Genomic DNA, 17,013 nt, shown 5'->3' on the forward strand with positions numbered 1-17,013 from the left:
TGAACAGTACAAACAGTATTATCAGTCCTTTTCAGAACAAAAAGATTAATGGAGCCACCTCTCAACATGAAAAACAAAAGAAAGCACAAAGCGTCTTTATCCTGAAACATTAACCCGTTTCCCTTTCCTAGGCACTGCTTCATAAGTTGCGTTTCCAGTATTTTGTTTGTCAATGACGTGCATTTATGACACTCCTTTACGATACATTTATGATACACCCAAGGTGTTTCACAGGAATACAACAAAGAAAAGAGAACAGATGATCAGCAGCTGGGTCAAAGGTAGCTTTTAAGCAGCATGTTAAATAAGCTAACAGAACAGTGAATAGGCAGAAAGATTTAAGAGGGTTTTCCCAAACAGGGAAGGAGTATAGGGAGACAAGAGCGGGCACTGAGTGCACAATTTGAGGGGCATTTTTATCTTGGAGAGTTGTGGAGCTGGACTAACATCATTAGGGGCAGGAGAGACAATGGTGAATATTTAAAAGCAAGGATGAAAATGTTTTAAATGGTAAGCTGCTGAATAGAAGGTGCAAGTTAGGAAGCAGGCAGCATAGTTTTGGAGGAGTTAAATCTTATTGACGCTGGAAAAAGGGATACTGACAAATCAGCAATTAGAATAATTGGAGTTGAAAACAGCAAAAGATTAATAAGGGTGCAGTTTCAACCATAATGCAGTTGGAGGGAGACTGACAAGTAACGAGTTCAAGCAATATTACAAGGAAGTATGCAATTCCTCCACATAGGAAGTAAAATATATTGATTGTAAAAACCTGTACTTGGACTCATTTCATACTTGGTTGTATAATTTAATATCAAAACTTTGAAACTTACATTAAATGGTTACTTGTTACATTCACCTTAATGCGGCTACAGAATTTCTTTGCATTGAATACAACTCAGACCTCCCATCCTTCCACCTCCAAGAAACACAGTTTTACAAATACAAGTTTGCAGTGGGCTGAACAAATTTTCTGGATTAAACCACAGCCAAAAGTCAACACCTAATTTCTAACTCACTGAAACTACCTGGTTTGGACTTGCAATTGAAGATATGAAAGGCTCTTAAATCAGATCCAGGTAGCATTTGGTCAGTGTAGCTATGGTGATCAAATGGTTGATCAGGAGCTCTACAGAAGTCACTGAGCTCCTGAGCTACATGCATTATGTAACACAGGTTTAATGTGATATCACTGAGATAACCTTCTCTCATCATAAATAATAAATTAGTCAACAGACCACAAACTGCACTTACAACTGTCCTTCAAAATAGTATTTTGACTGGTATCTGTAAATTCATCAGTTTGGTCGAGCAGCTTACGTAAGGTTAGTTGACTCTTTGATAAAATTGTAACATTAACCAACACCAATTTGAATGTAAACTTCTGTTCCACCACCTTGAGTCACGCTACAGAGCTAGCAACCATTACCACTGCTAGCCTCTTTGGAAGGAGACCAGATATCATGTTAGTTTCTGATAGATAATGCATGGGTAATCCAAGGACCTATCCCTGTGGATTTGCATTTTAATGTTGGATTTATAACACAAAATTTTAGCTATCAAGAGTACACCAACATCAGATCTTCCTCAGAAAGAACACTGCACATGTTAATGTAAACTTCAGAGGCTGCATTCAATGCTTGTTATCTCACCAATGCTGATTCCATCCAATTCAGATCTTCCCATTAGCACATGAATACCATTTAGCATGCCAAACCCTCTAAACAATCGCATGAGTAAAAGTCATTCCAGGACATGAAAAGGTTCCTTCAACAAAAGAAAAATCCTTCTCAAAATATAGCTAGCAGTCTCAAAGTTTGGACAGCTACCACACTCCTTGATTGGAGCATCAGAATTTCTAAACACCAGATTAGCTATGTTTTGTGTTGTCTGGTGTTGATTTCTTGGGACAGGGCTTGTTAAGTTAGGGACACTTTCTCTACAACTGACCTGGAAAACTCTGTCATTGCAACTCCTGATTATCATTAGTAAAATCAAGTCAGTTCAACCACTGAGGGGTAAATATAAATTCCAAAGTTTACTCATCTGACCAAGGTTCCAATTAACTTCATAAATTAAAACCCCATTTCAAGCGTTTTAAAGGCTCATTTCGTGAAAGACTTGCATTGGTGTTAAGCCCCTGTCCGGGGCACTTTTATCATGTTCTTGGATATCGGGACAGTCAACATGAGCATCTCATTAACCTAAGATTTCATTCTCAATTATTGAATCATTATAGGGAATATTAAAAATGGAGATGAATGGGAGAACTAGCATCTGAAAACTACTTCCCGCAGTTCAGAGCACCATGGTAGAGTTAAAGACAGAGACAAATTAAATACTCACTGCTACCAAAAGCTATTTTTGTGCAGTGGATAAATGATACCAAAACAACCCAAGGGTGATGAGAGTTTGTCACTTAAGACTCAAGTGCAGTTGAGGATTTGGATGAGGTTATGAATCGTGAAGACCATTAGAACCCTTAATTAAAGTCACAGGCCTTATTTAAATTTTAAAAAGTCCCTTTTGCTGTTTATACTGATATTATGGACATCACTGTCACAATCACATGACTGGTGTCACAATGTCCTCATGAGTTGTCATCTCTCTTCACTACACATGAATGGGAAAGAGCATTTCACCAGAAAAACGAAAGTAGGGTTTCCCTCATAAGGAGAAAAAATAAAATCAGAGGAACTGCAGTAAATTTAATCACAGTTTACCTGGAAAAGCATAGTCACAGACTGTCAGGTGTACAGTAGTGGGAAGTGCCTATATTTTTGGGGTCTGACTTGAATAGAGTCCTTAATCCTTTTGGTCAGAAAATGCATGCTCAGATTTTGCTGACACCTAGGTAGTGCGAGAAAGTAATTCATGCCCACGAGAGCGCTTCATTCAACTTTAATTGCTTGGAGCAGTCCACCGTTCAACCTCTTGTCTCCCCCTATCGAGGAAGTTGTTTAAGAAAAGACAAACATTGTGTAGTCACTGAGGTGTCATCACTGGGGGATAGCTTTAAGGATTCCCCGCTGCACCCGATAACTCATCAGTGACTGGTTTTCTTTGGGGGGGAAGCAGGGTCCACGGTCCGTTACATAGGCATAGGGGAAGCGGAGCACCCAGAGTCCATCTGGTGGCACAGGTATTTCTTGCCTCTCAGGATAAAACACAGGGCAAGGCGGAGGACCAGGCTGAACCTGTAAGGTAAAGAGAAATTAAATCTAATACAGAAAAATCTAAACCCTTACATGTGAAAATTTCTCAATATAAACTTTCCAAGCCAATTGCAAGATTGAAACATGATAAATTACTATGTTTCAAGATCAATTTATTGTCAAGTAAATTATCTAAGTACTTATGTAAATGTCACCATATACTAATTTGAGACTTATTTTGTTGCAAGCATTCACAGTAGATACAAAGAAACATAATAGAATCAACAGAACACACAAAGATGGCCAATTAACCCATGTCTATAAGACAACAAACTGTGCAAATATAAAAATGAGACAGATAGATAGATGAGTTGCCAGTCCTTGAAAGAGTGTCTATGGGTTGTGGAATCAGTTCAGTGTTGAGGCAAGTGAAGTTATCTATGCTGGTTCAGGAGCCTAATGGTCAAAGGGTAGTAGTTGTTCTTAAAGCTGGTGGAATGGGACCCAAGGCTTCTGTACCACCTTCCCAAGGGCAGCAGCGAGAAGAGAGAATGTCTGGATGGAGGATGCTGCTTTCTTGTGGCAGCACTGAGTGTAGAGTCAATTAGTCATCTTTGGTTTTTATCCTTTTGGCTCAGCCTCTTTTGGTGATATATTCCCAGTGAGATGTTGCATACCATGGTTGTTTTAACAATGAAACGGTCAGCTTTCAGCATTATTAAACTGTGAAAGTGATAGCAAGTATTGTTCACACATGCAGAGCTGAAAGTAGAAAGGCTAAAGTCGCTGCCTGCTTTGCCACTCCACATAAAAAATGGTTTTGCAGCTGGGGAGAGGGAGAGGGGGAGAGGGAGAGGGGGAGGGGGAGGGGGAGGGGGAGGGGGAGGGGGAGGGGGAGGGGGAGGGGGAGGGGGAGGGGGAGGGGGAGGGGGAGGGGGAGGGGGAGGGGGAGGGGGAGGGGGAGGGGGAGGGGGAGGGGGAGGGGGAGGGGGAGGGGGAGGGGAGAGGGGGAGGGGGAGGGGAGGGGGAGGGGAGGGGGAGGGGAGAGGGGGGGGAGGGGGAGGGGGAGGGGAGGGGGAGGGAGAGGGGGAGGGAGAGGGAGAGGGGGAGGGAGAGGGGGAGAGGGGGAGAGGGGGGGAGGGGGAGGGGGAGGGGGAGGGGGAGGGGGAGGGGGAGGGGGAGGGGGAGGGGGAGAGGGAGGGGGAGAGGGAGGGGGAGAGGGAGGGGGAGAGGGAGGGGGAGAGGGAGGGGGAGAGGGAGGGGGAGAGGGCAGAAGGCCATTGAAGAAAGAAAAGGGGGAGGAGCACCAGAGGGAGGTTATGGGCAGGTAAGGAGATAAGGGGAGAGAGGGAAAAGGGAATGATGGGGGGGGGGACATTACCAGAAGTTCGAGAAATCGGTGTTCATGCCATCAGGTTGGTGCCTACCCAGATAAGGTGTTACTCCTGCAACTTGGGTGTGGCCTCATCACGACAGTAGGAAAAGCCAGTAGCAGGAGAGTGCAGGTCAAAAATATCCAGAGTGTATAATTCACAAATGAAGAAAAGCAGGTTTGTTGCCAAGCATGGCACAGCAAGTTGATATCAACAAGTATCTAGCAAGCTAATGTTCAGAATGGCTGCCTTTACAAGATAATTAATAGATTACAATTTATAGTAACATTTTCACAACTGAATAATCCACCCCAGAGTAAATGAACTTTACTCTCCCGATACAACATCTTCATTTACAGAAAACAATTTTAAAAAATAAATCTAAGTTCTGTGAAATAGATCTCAAGTTATTGAAAAAAGTAGGCTTGAGGCAACAATTAAAATTTATGAATATAAATGATGTATTATGTCAACACTACAGTTACAAGTTTTTCTAATAGTGGATTCCAGTTAATTGCAATAGATTGGCACCAATATATTTCAGCCCAATTAAGCGGCTGCCCCAATTAGCTAAAATTTCATGGAAATAGTTAAAAAGGTATCAAAAAGACAAAGTACTGTTTAGTTGCGGATATAACAGAGTCTTTTGTGGATGCAATAGGGTCTTTTTAAGAGCCTTGTAGAGCTTAGAAAAATTGAGGGCAATGCACTTGGGAAATTCTAGGCCGGTTTCTAGAGTAGGTTACATGGTCGGCACAACATTGTGGGGCAAAGAGCCTGTAATGTGCTGTAGATTTCTATGTTCTATAATCCTCAAAAGTCAACAACCTTGTGTAAGCTTCAGGAACTTTACAAAACAATGAATGTGGACAAAATTACTTCCAATATCCGCCATAATAGGAAGTATATATTAAGATTTTAATTGCACATAAAACCACAGACATAGGAGCAGAATTAGGCCATTCAGCCCATCAAGTCTTCTCTGCCATTCCGTCAGGGCTGATTTATTATCCATTCTCCTGCCTTCTCCCCATAACCTATCAACCTCCACTTAAAATATATCCATTGACTTGGCCTTCAAAGACATCTGAGGCAATGAATTCTATAGATTCACCACCCTCTTGGCAAACAAATTCTTCCTCATCTCTTTTCTAAAGGGACATCCTTCGATTCTATGATGTCACAATTTAATAATAAATAGTACTTTGATAATAAATTTACTTTGAACTAAGCTTAACCTTGAACTACATCCTCATGTTCAAAATAAATTTATTACCAAAGTATGTGTATATATCACCACATATTTCATCATTTTCTTGCAGGCATATTCAATAATCATAATAGAATCAATGACAGACCACACCAACCTGGGCGTTCGGCCAGTGTGCAAAATAACTAAATGTGCAAATTCATACAGAAAGAAATAAAGCAACAAATATTGAGATCATGAGATGAAGAGTCCTTGAAAGTGAGTTCATATGTTGTGGGAACAGTTTTGCGAAGGGGAAAGTGAAGTTGAGTGAAGTTATTCCCGTTGGTTCAAGAGCCTGATGGTTGAGGGGTAATAACTGTTCCTGAATCTGATGGTGCAAGTCCTGAGGCTTCTGTACCTTCTTCCTGATGGAAGCAGCGAGATGAGAGCATGAACTGGGTGGTGGGAGTCCCTGAGGATGGATGCTGCTTTCCTGTGGATGTGCTCGATAGTGGGGAGGGCTTTACCCATGATGGAATGGACCGTATCCACTACTTCTTGTAGGATTTTCTGTTCACGAGCATTGGTGTTTCTATTCCAGGCTGTGTTATAACCAGTCAACAGATCTCCACCATACATCTACAGAAGTCTGTCAAAGTTTTAGATGTCACGCTGAATCTCCACAAACTCCTAAGGAAGTAGAGACACTGTTGTGCTTTCTTCGTAGTTGTACTTGAGTGCCGGGCCCAGGAAAGGTCTTCTAATACAATAAAAACACTGAGGAGTTTAAAGTTGCTGACGGTCTCCACCCCTGACCCTCCGATGAGGACTGGCTCATGGATCTTTGATTTCCTTCTGAAGTCAACAATCAGCTCTTGACATTGAGTAAGATGTTGCTGTTATACCAGCATTCAGCCAGTTTTTCAATCTCCCTCCTACATGCTGATTCATCACCACCCTTGATTTCTGGTTTGCCACTGTGAAAACCATTTATTGTGATGAATAAGCCAGCCCAATAGCCTCAATAACGTTGGATGTCTGCCACAGCTTTCAACTGAAGTTGAAGCTGGGTAGAAAGGAAATTTGCACAGAAGCAAATCTCTGAATGTCTCTCCCTGGTAATGAGAATTGAGTGCACAGTCAACGCTTCAGCCTTGGGTAAGTCAGCAGCAACTCGACAAAGAAAATCACCTTCGACTCCCCCCTGCAAACTCTGGCACAAAATGCAGACTGACATTCCCAGTAGAAGTGAGGGAATGCAGCTTGAGCTGAAGTGCTGCGTTCTGGATGCAGGTTCAGGTTCTCCCTCAGAGGTGGATGCAGAGGAATTAGTCAGGGAAGAACAGAAAATTTATAATGCAGAAGCCATCTTGCCCCTTTGTATAGATGCCAGTTGAGAAGATCTTATAAGACCATAACACATAGGAGCCGAATTAGGCCATTCAGCCCATCGAGTCTGCTCCAGCATTCCATCATGGCTGATCCCAGATCCCACTCAACCCCATACACTTCCCTTCTCAACACATCTTTTGATGTCCTGACCAATCAGAAAACTATCAATTTCCACCTTAAATATACGTATGGACTTGGCCTCCACGGCAGTCCGTGGCAAAACATTCCACAGATTTACTACTTTCTGGCTAAAAAAAAAATCTATCTTTGGGGTCGTCCCTCAATTTTGAGTCTGTGCCCTCCAGTTCCGGACACCCCCATCATAGGAAACATCCTCTCCACATCTACCTTATCCAGTTCTTTCAATATTCAATAGGTTTCACTGAGATCCCCTGCACTCTTCTAAATTCCAGTGAGTACAAGCCTAAAGGTTGCCAAACACCCATGTGCTAACCCCTTCATTCCCAGAATTATTCTCATTAACTTCCTCTGGACTCCCCTCCAATGACAATACATCCTTTGAGATATGGGGCCTCGAGATGACAATACTCCAAGTGTGACCTGACTGGTGTCTGATAAAGACTCAGCATTATCTCTTTGCTTTTATATTCTAGCCGCCTTGAAATAAATGCCAATATTGTCAATAAATTCCAACACCTTGCAAGGCACAGCCCTCCAAGTACTGATCTAAGAACTCTATAACGTTGATAAGGGTTTGCCTCTACCACTCTCTCAGGCTAATTGCTCCAAATCCTCCCCCCACAAGTAAAGTAATTTTTCCTCAACCATCTTATAATTTTCTAACAATTATATCAAATCCAAGCCCTCTGGTCTTTAACATCTCTGCTTGGGAAGGCAAGACTTTCCTATTTATTCCCTAGACACCATGTAAATGTGTTTGCTTCCATCAGATTTTTCTTCAGACTCCTCTGCTCCAAATTAAAACCATCCCAGCCCTGGTAACATACTCATGCACGTTCTCCAATTGCATGGATTATGGCCACGTTTTTCCAAATAAGCTCTCAACCTCCACCTTTCCCAACCTCCCTGCAGCTTGAGAGGTCCATTTTATACCATAAGACATTGGAGCAGAATTAGGCTATTTGGACCATCGAGTCTGCTCTGCCATTTGATCACAGTTGATTTATTATCCCTCGCAACCCCACTCTCCTGCTTTTTCCCTGTAACCTTTGATGCCCTGACTAATCAAGAGCATATTAACCTCCACTTTAAAAAATACCCAATGATTTGGCCTCTACAGCCATCTGTGGCAATGAATTGCACAGATTCACTACCCTCTGAATAATCAAGTTCCTTCTCATATTTGTTCTAAAGGAATATCCTTCTATGCTGAGGTGGAGCCCTTTGGTCCTGGACTCCCCCACTGTAAAAAAAAAATCCTCTCATATACACTCTATCTAGGCCTTTCAATATTTGATTCTTTCCCACCCCAAACCTCATTCTTCTAAATTCCAGTGAGTAGCACTGTTAAGTACCTGAAAGATTCACTCAATCAAAAGCAATACTCACAACCCATGTCAGCAAGTGCATTTCCATCTTGCCAATAGCAATACATAATTAAAAATCTTATGCTGAGCCTACAGTCCCTGTAATCACAATTTTCAGTCAAGCTTGAGAGTCAATGACCCCACTGCAAATTGCTATGTTAACATCTCCTATACAGTTATGCTCTCCCAGCCGTACGCTCCAGCCTTTAGGTGAATCTGTTGTGTAACTTTCTTTGTCAACACTATTTCCAGATGCATTTTAAAAAAAATCAACTTCTTCCAACAATTTAATGATGCTATCAATACTACATTTTTATTACTACGCCATTTCGAATGTGATGTTCTAGACACCATCTCATCTCAACACCACTGTCGGCAGCAGATATTGTCACATTCTTCCTCTTCTATCATATCACTTAACAGCCCTTTCCAGGTAAAATGCAGCTTTGAAGGGATGCACATCTGCTGCTGGATTCATTTCACAGCTACACTGAGCAAAGGTATCCTAACTGGTTGCATAAGGGCCTGGTGTGGAATCAAAGTTCAAACTACATTTATTATTAAAGTCTGTATTCTATGTACAACCTTGAGATTTGTCTCCCTACAGGCAGCTACTGAACAAAGAAACCCAAAAGAACCCATTAAAAAAAAGCAAACACCTAATGTACAGCAATGCCATGGAATGGAAAAGTCTACAGCCAGTGGTGGACACAGGCAAAACCTGCAAACAATTGCACATATTCACACGGAGCACTGCCACAGAAAGCAGCATCCATCAAGGACCCCCATCATCCAAGCCAAGCCAGGCTCTCTTCTCACTGCTGTCAGACAGGAGGTACAGTAGCCTTGGGTCACACACCAGCAGGTTCAGAAACAGTTACAACCATCAGGCTCCTGAACCAGCACGGTAGAAGGTTGAGGGGGGACTTGATAGAGGTGTTCAAAATTATGAAGGGGATTGATAGAGTTGACGTGGATAGGCTTTTTCCATTGAGAGTGGGGAAGATTCAAACAAGAGGACATGGGTTGAGAATTAGAGGACAAAAGTTTAGGGGTAACATGAGGGGGAACTTCTTTACTCAGAGAGTGGTAGCTGTGTGGAACGAGCTTCCCGCAGAAGTGGTTGAGGCAGGTTCGATGTTGTCATTTAAAGTTAAATTGGATAGATATATGGACAGGAAAGGAATGGAGGGTTATGGGCTGAGTGCAGGTCGGTGGGACTAGGTGAGTGTAGGAGTTCGGCATGGACTAGAAGGGCCGAGATGGCCTGTTTCCGTGCTGTAATTGTTATATGGATGACATCACTCACAAGAACATTATAACTGATTCTACAACCTATGGACTCATGTCACTTAACAGCTCTTTCCAGGTAAAATGCAGCTTTGAAGGGATGCACATCTGCTGCCGGACTTCCTCCCTTACCGCCATTCAGGGCCCCAGACAGTCCTTCCAGGTGAGGCAACACTTCACCTGCGAGTCGGCTGGGGTGATATACTGCGTCCGGTGCTCCCGGTGCGGCCTTCTATATATTGGCGAGACCCGACGCAGACTGGGAGATCGTTTCGCTGAACACCTACGCTCTGTCTGCCAGAGAAAGCAGGATCTCCCAGTGGCCACACATTTTAATTCCACGTCCCATTCCCATTCTGATATGTCTATCCACAGCCTTCTCTACTGTCAAGATGAAGCCACACTCAGGTTGGAGGAACAACACCTTATGTTCCGTCTGGGTAGCCTCCAACCTGATGGCAGGAACATTGACTTCTCAAACTTCCACTAATGCCCCACCTCCCCCTCGTACCCCATCCATTTTTTACTTTTATACACATTTTTCCCCCCTCTCTCTCTTTCTCCCTCTGTCCCTCTCACTATACCCCTTGCCCATCCTCTGGGCTTTTACCCCCCTCCCCCTTTTCTTTCTCCCTAGGTCTCCTGTCCTATGATCCTCTCATATCCCTTTTGCCAATCACCTGTCCAGCTCTTGACATTTTACCTTGACTTTAGGAGACAAATATTACAAACTGCCCATGACAATATCTTTAGAAGTATTGCTTTATCAAAGCACTAAAACTAAACCCTAGGGTAACATGATCTACAGTTGAAGCTGCCCTCAATTTAGAAACCGAATGAAACAAACAAGCTTGCACAGTAAATGGCTCTGGGAGCAATTTAAACTTTGGGCCTCAATACAAATCATTAGGCAATCGTTTTAATGACTCTCAAGATAATTTCATGAGGTCATTTAAATGTTTCACTTGTTTACTTACAACACCCAGTTTCAGTTTAAGTTGTTGCCTAAGAAATCTGATAAGCAGCACTCAAGGTTTGTAATCTTACCTGTGGTGTAAGTATGATCTGTAATGGAGCATCCGGAACCACGATAAACAGCCTCATAAGCTGGGCATAGTGTGGCTTAAGTCCCCGGCCTTGGGAAGGAGAGAGGATATACAGAGGCATGTCTGAGGAAAGGGCTTTGATGGCGGATTCCTTTGGCCCACTCCCCATCACCTTCATGATCTTCTCTGGTCCCGAGCACATAAACCTGCGGCCGCGCGAGTCCTCGTACTCAAAGCCAACAAATGCCCGAGCAATGTCGTCCCTCCGTCTACCTCGGCCGATCACAGTGCTGGCACGCTTGGCTGGTACAGACTTGTTGGGGGCAGGCCAGGAGTTGCTGTCCATGTCCACCTCATCCTCAGACCTAGTTTTTATGACAATGTCCCATGGCATCAGATAGTTTGTCCCTGGTATGAAGCCACTCTGGTCCAGGCCCCTGTGAAAATTGTAAGCTTTGGCAGGGCCCAGTTTGACAAAGGACCAACTGGAAAATTTAGGCAAAAGTCCTTTTGGACAACTGGAATTTAACATTCCAGGTAAGTATTCAACTGTTGAAACCTGCCGATCGACAATGCTGGGCCTTTTCTCTGGTTTACTTTCACCTCCTTGGCCATGAGCGTCAGGGTTATCACCCCCTGCATGAGGGTCAGGGGGAAACGTACCCAGACTGTCCGTGGACTGTCCAAGACTGAGTGCCAAACTGAGACTGGTGCTCTCTCCCTGAGTCTGGGCTTCTTTTTCTTTCATTTTCTCTCCTTCGCCTTCTTGTGGGGGGAGTGTGGATGCAGTGGAATCATTCTTGGCCGGAGCTGGATCAGGAGTGCTGGGCTGGAAGATGGGGAAGTAGAAGTGCTCAAGCTTCCCGCAGCATTTCTCCTCTTGAAGCTGCAAAGGTTTGTTTTTAAAAAGAAAGTCAGATTTGTTCACATCGGCAGTACATTCTTATTACACTATGAGGTTTAGTATTCTCTAATTTTAAATAAGACAAAAAACCTTATTGGCCTGCCCAGAAGATCTCCAGGCCATCAATAAATAGCAATGTCAAAAAATATAGTTTCAATGATCTTGTTTTTAGAACAGTGTGCTTGGGTTTCAAATGCCTCTGGAAAATCCCATCTGGTTACAGAATAATACAGTGGTCTGATGGTGAAGTAAAAGGTTGGAAGAGAAAAAAAATGCAATTGGAAATGGCAAAAAATTATATATAAACTCAAGACAATCTGCAGATGCTGGAAATCCAAAGCAACACACAGAAAATGCTGAAGGAACTCAGCAGGTCAGGCAGTACCTATGGAAAAGAGTAAACTGTCGATGTTTTGGGCCGAGACCCTTCTTCAGGACTCAAGAACTGTCCTGAAGGTCCTCAGCCTGAAACATCAACTGTACTCTTTCTGCTGAATTTCTCCAACATTTTGTGTGTTGCAAAAATGTACATATTTTACTGTAACTTATGGTATATTTTAAGCATTGCACTGTACTGGTGTCACAAAAGAACAAATTCCATGTGTGACGAAAGAGGGTTACAAAAGTACACATAGACTAAGATGTTAACTGTCCTGTGCTAGCACCAGTGGGATCAACAGTTGATCTGCCACCTGTCTTCAGGAGAGAGAGATAAGTAAGACAATGGAGCAGCATTTGGAAATGTTAATGAAGAGACGAGAGAGTTTAACGGAAGGAGACACCGGTCTGAGTATTGTCAAGACCGGCTCCTTTTGAACCCTGAACTGTTTGAAGTGTGGTGGACAGGCGATACCCCAGCAGGGGGATAAAAAGGGGCAGGTTCGCTAAGACATGACACCACAAGGTAACGAGACCCTGGAAGCGGTGCGCCCCCACAAGTCGGTGGGAGTTTTGGAGGTCTGGTCGCAGGACCAGCCATAGACGCACAGGGTGGAAAGATACGATCGGCGGGAACCTGGTGTGTGTCCGCCCTTGCCTGGGTGCCGGGTTCACCGCTGAAGAACGATTGTGTCTGGAACGGAGGGGTCACAGTCAGTGACCTCAGAAGATATTACAAAGGGCTCGCCCGAAAGCTAACTGTGAGGAATATCGAAGGTCTGTTTGGAATCCGATTTGCATATTCATTCGTTCTCTCTCTCTCTCCAACGGCACGACGGCGATTACTGCGAACTGAACTAAACTGAACTCTGTCACTTGTGATTGATCATCTTACCCCTAGACTGCGATAGAGCTTGATTGACCCTATTATCCTAGTTCTGTGTACATGTGTGTTTATTCATTGCTAACCTGTTGCATTTATATCCTTACTATTAGAGTACTGTGTTGCTTATTTCTTTAATAAAACTTTCTTAGTTCCAGTAATCCAGACTCCAACTGAGTGGTCCATTTCTGCTGGTTTGGCAACCCAGTTACAGGGTACGTAACATAAGTGGGGGCTCGTCCAGGATTTTGAATGCTAAATTTGGGACGGGGTAAATTGATTGGGTTAAAATTCCCGAAAGAAAGAAAAGGCAAACAGCAGAAATGGAGATTGAGGAATTTCTAAAGGCGCCAACCTTGGAGGCATTAGAGGATGCCAGGAAAGTGGAATTGGCAGCTGTGGCCAAACGGTTGAATCTTGTTAAGGGGAAGTTGACAATGAGGAGAGAGGAGATATCTATTGGAAAACCTGGTGGAGACGCAGTACAGGTGCAGCTTGAAAAACTGAGACTCGAGTACGAGTTCCGGGTACGGTAGCTAGGACACGAAGAGAAATGGTTAGAACAACAGCGAGAAGAGAGAGAGGGGGACAAACAGTTGGAGCGAGAAGAGAAACAGAGGGAAAGGGAATTCGAGCTGGAGAGGTTAAAGATAAGGGCAGAGCAGGGGCCCATGCCGAACCAAGGTGGAGGGTTCAGGGCAACCCAGGAGGTTAGGCTGGTTCCCCCATTTGACGATACTGATGTGGATCGGTACTTTCTCCATTTCGAAAAAGTTGCTGCAAGTCAGGACTGGCCGAGGGATAAGTGGGCTGTTTTGCTTCAGAGTGTACTTAAAGGGAAAGCCCAACAAGCTTACTCGGCTTTGTCTGCGGAAGATGCCCAGAGGTATGAGGTGGTGAAAGAGGCCATCCTCAGGATTTACGAGTTGGTCCCGGAGGCATACCGGCAGAGATTCCGGAATGCGAGGAAACAGTGGGACCACACGTATTTAGAGTTTGCCCGTGAGATGCAGACATATTGTGAGCGTTGGTGCGCCTTGAAGGGGGTAGAGGGGGATTATGACAGACTGCTACAGCTGATCCTGATTGAGCAGTTTAAAGGTTGTGTCCCTGAAGGTATGAGACCCTACCTAGATGAGAAAGAGGCAGCCACGTTAGCCGCAACTAAGTTAGCGGATGAGTACGCGTTGACGCATAAAATGAAGTTTGCCCCGAGTAAAGGCTACCAAAAGGGTAGTCAGGACGGCGGGGAGAGTCCGCCGGATAAGTCAGTAAGTAAGCCGGGGACTAGTGAGAAGGATAAGGTAGACCGGGAGCAGTCTGGTAGGAAGTCTCCTGGGGTCGTATATTACAATTGTGGGAAAGCCGGACACTTTGCGTCCAGGTGCTTTGCCCCAAAGGAGACGGGAAAAGGAAAAACGACGATTTCAACTGGCTGTATTGAGCTGGTAAACAAACCGCTAGGAGAGGAAAGGTCTGCAAAAGTTCAGGAAGGGCGCAAGAGGTTTATCTCGGCTGGATTGGTGTCGGTGAATGAGGGGTTAAACCCAGTTCCAGTGCGGATGTGGAGAGACACGGGAGCGTGTAAGTCATTGATATTGAAGAGTGTGTTAGAGTTTAGTTCAGAGACCCAGACTGGGAAGGTCAGGGTCAAAGGTATTGGGGAAGGGACAGAAGCAGTACCTTTGCACCAGATACACCTACAAAGCAACTTGGTCTCTGGACTAGCCACGATCGGGGTGAGGCCCGAATTACCATTGAAAGGCGTGGAAGTCTTGCTCGGTAATGACCTCGCAGAGGGAATTGTTTTCTCGGCAGTGAGATTGACAGGTCAGCCTGTCAGCATTAAGGCCCCGCTCATGGACTCACAGGTTCATCCTGTTTGCGCAGTGACTCGCTGTATGTCCAGAGAGACTGCTGAGATGTTTCTACCAGCCTTGTACGAGGAGGGGGTGGTGTTACGTACCCCGTAACTGGGTTGCCAAACCAGCAGAAATGGATCACTCAGTTGGAGTCTGGATTACTAGAACTAAGAAAGTTTTATTAAAGAAACAAGCAACACAGTACTCTAATCAAAAGGATAATAAATGCAACAGTTCAGCAATGATAAACATACATGTACACAGAATTAAGATAACAGGATCAATCAAGCTCTATCGTTGTCTAGGGGTAAATGACCAGTTTCAAAGTGACGCAAAGTTCAGTTCAGTTCGCAGTAATCGCTGCCGTGGCGATGGACAGTGGGGGGGGAAGGAGAGAGAGAGCAAAACGAATGAATATTCAAGGCTTCCACACAGACCTTCGCAGTCAGCTTTCAGGCGAGTCCTTTGTGATGTCATCTGAAGTCACCGACCATGACCCCTCCGTTTCCAGATACGATCGTTTCCCTGCGGTGAACCTGGCACCCAGGCAAGGGTGGACACACACCAGGTTCCCGCCGATCGTGCCTTTCCACCCTGTACGTTTATGGCCTGGTACTTCCCACCGACTTGTGAGAGAGACACCGCTTCCAGGGTCTCGTTACCTCGGGTGTCGTGTGTGTGACCTGCCTTAGCGAACCTGTCCCTTTTTATCCCCCTGCTGGGGTATCGCCTGTCCATCACTTCAAGCAGTTCAGGGTTCAAAGGGGGAGCCGATCTTGACAGCTCTTAATTCCCAGGTAAGTGACCTTGGCGTGGCCAAACTCATTTTTTCCGAGGTTCACTATCAAGCTGGCTTCAGACAGCCGTATTACATTGCCAATACACACCTCTGTGTTCGTCAGCCCTTTAGTCACTGAATTACTCATTCTATATGGGTGTTGCTCGCTAGACTGCCCTAGTGTAACAGACACCACCCAACATCCCAGTTCTTTGCATCGCCTCGGGACAATCAAACACACGTGTGAGAGTTGTTTAATTATCTCTCCTATAGAGTCGCTTTGTTCGGGGATTAAGGGAAAGATCTTATCAGCAGCGCTGGCTAAAACAATAGCCTTCTCCCATCTGGTCGATACCATACTCATCTTTTCAAAATGGTTTTTTTCTCTTATCAGGGGGACCCTAGCTTCATTGATTTCCGCGCTAACACCGACTAGGTTTGTTAGCATATCAAAAGCCTGTGACCGTCTCAGTTTGCGTCGGCCATAATCAATAACATCCTTCCTCCTGGGCAGCTAGTAAACCTCTTTCACGATTCCACCAACTGTTTCCTCCAGCACTGCAAAATGTCCACCGGGGGGTACCTTGGGGGCCAGGTTAAAAACCTCATCCCCATAACTCTTTTGCACCACCCCCCATTCCTCATCTGCGGGTACGGTACTTGGTTTCCCTTTCTTCCTTAGCACTTCCTCCTCCACACAATAGCCTACTAGTTCCCTTGTCAAGTCTGTGTCAGAGAGAGCTGTCTCTGCCAAAACCATCAGCCCCTCGTCTCGCTCCTGCGTCTGCACAAATTCTTTCCTGGCTAATGCTATGTCTGTCCCAGCTCCCTCACTACCTCTTGCCTCACTACACTCCTTCTTTTCACTTTCTACCCCCTTCTCGTACAAGGCTGGCAGAAACGTCTCAGCTAAATTTACTACCACGGTCCCGTGATGAACCTGTGAGTCCATGGGGGGGGCCTCAATGCTGGCAGGCTGACCTGTCAATCTCACTGCTTCGAACACGATTCCCCCGGCGAGGTTATTACCGAGCAAGACTTCCACGCCTTTCATCGGTAATTCGGACCTCACCCCAATCGTGACTAGTCCAGAGACAAGATTGCTTTGTAAGTGTATCTGGTGCAAAGGGATTGCCTCTGTCCCTTCCCCAATACCTTCGACCTTGACCTCCCCAGTCTGGGTCTCTGAGCTAAACTCTAATACACTCTTCAGTATTAGTGACTGACACGCTCCCGTGTCTCTCCAGATCCG

General features: G+C 44.8%; 1 protein-coding gene across 1 annotated transcript in view; it reads right to left on the minus strand.

Annotated features, from left to right (window-relative positions):
• Positions 1–800: 800 nt before the first annotated feature.
• smg8 (SMG8 nonsense mediated mRNA decay factor) overlaps positions 801–17,013 on the minus strand; it is a 29,779-nt gene continuing 13,566 nt past the window's right edge. Inside the window, exons 3-4 of the mRNA XM_063031833.1 lie at positions 10,958–11,842; positions 801–3,197 (exon numbers count right to left, since the gene is read on the minus strand). Of these exons, the coding sequence (XP_062887903.1) occupies positions 3,000–3,197; positions 10,958–11,842 (1,083 nt within the window). The 3' untranslated portion in view covers positions 801–2,999. The remainder of the gene's footprint in view (positions 3,198–10,957; positions 11,843–17,013) is intronic.

Source organism: Mobula hypostoma, chromosome 23 (assembly GCF_963921235.1).
Source record: "Mobula hypostoma chromosome 23, sMobHyp1.1, whole genome shotgun sequence".
Classification (NCBI taxonomy): domain Eukaryota; kingdom Metazoa; phylum Chordata; class Chondrichthyes; order Myliobatiformes; family Myliobatidae; genus Mobula; species Mobula hypostoma.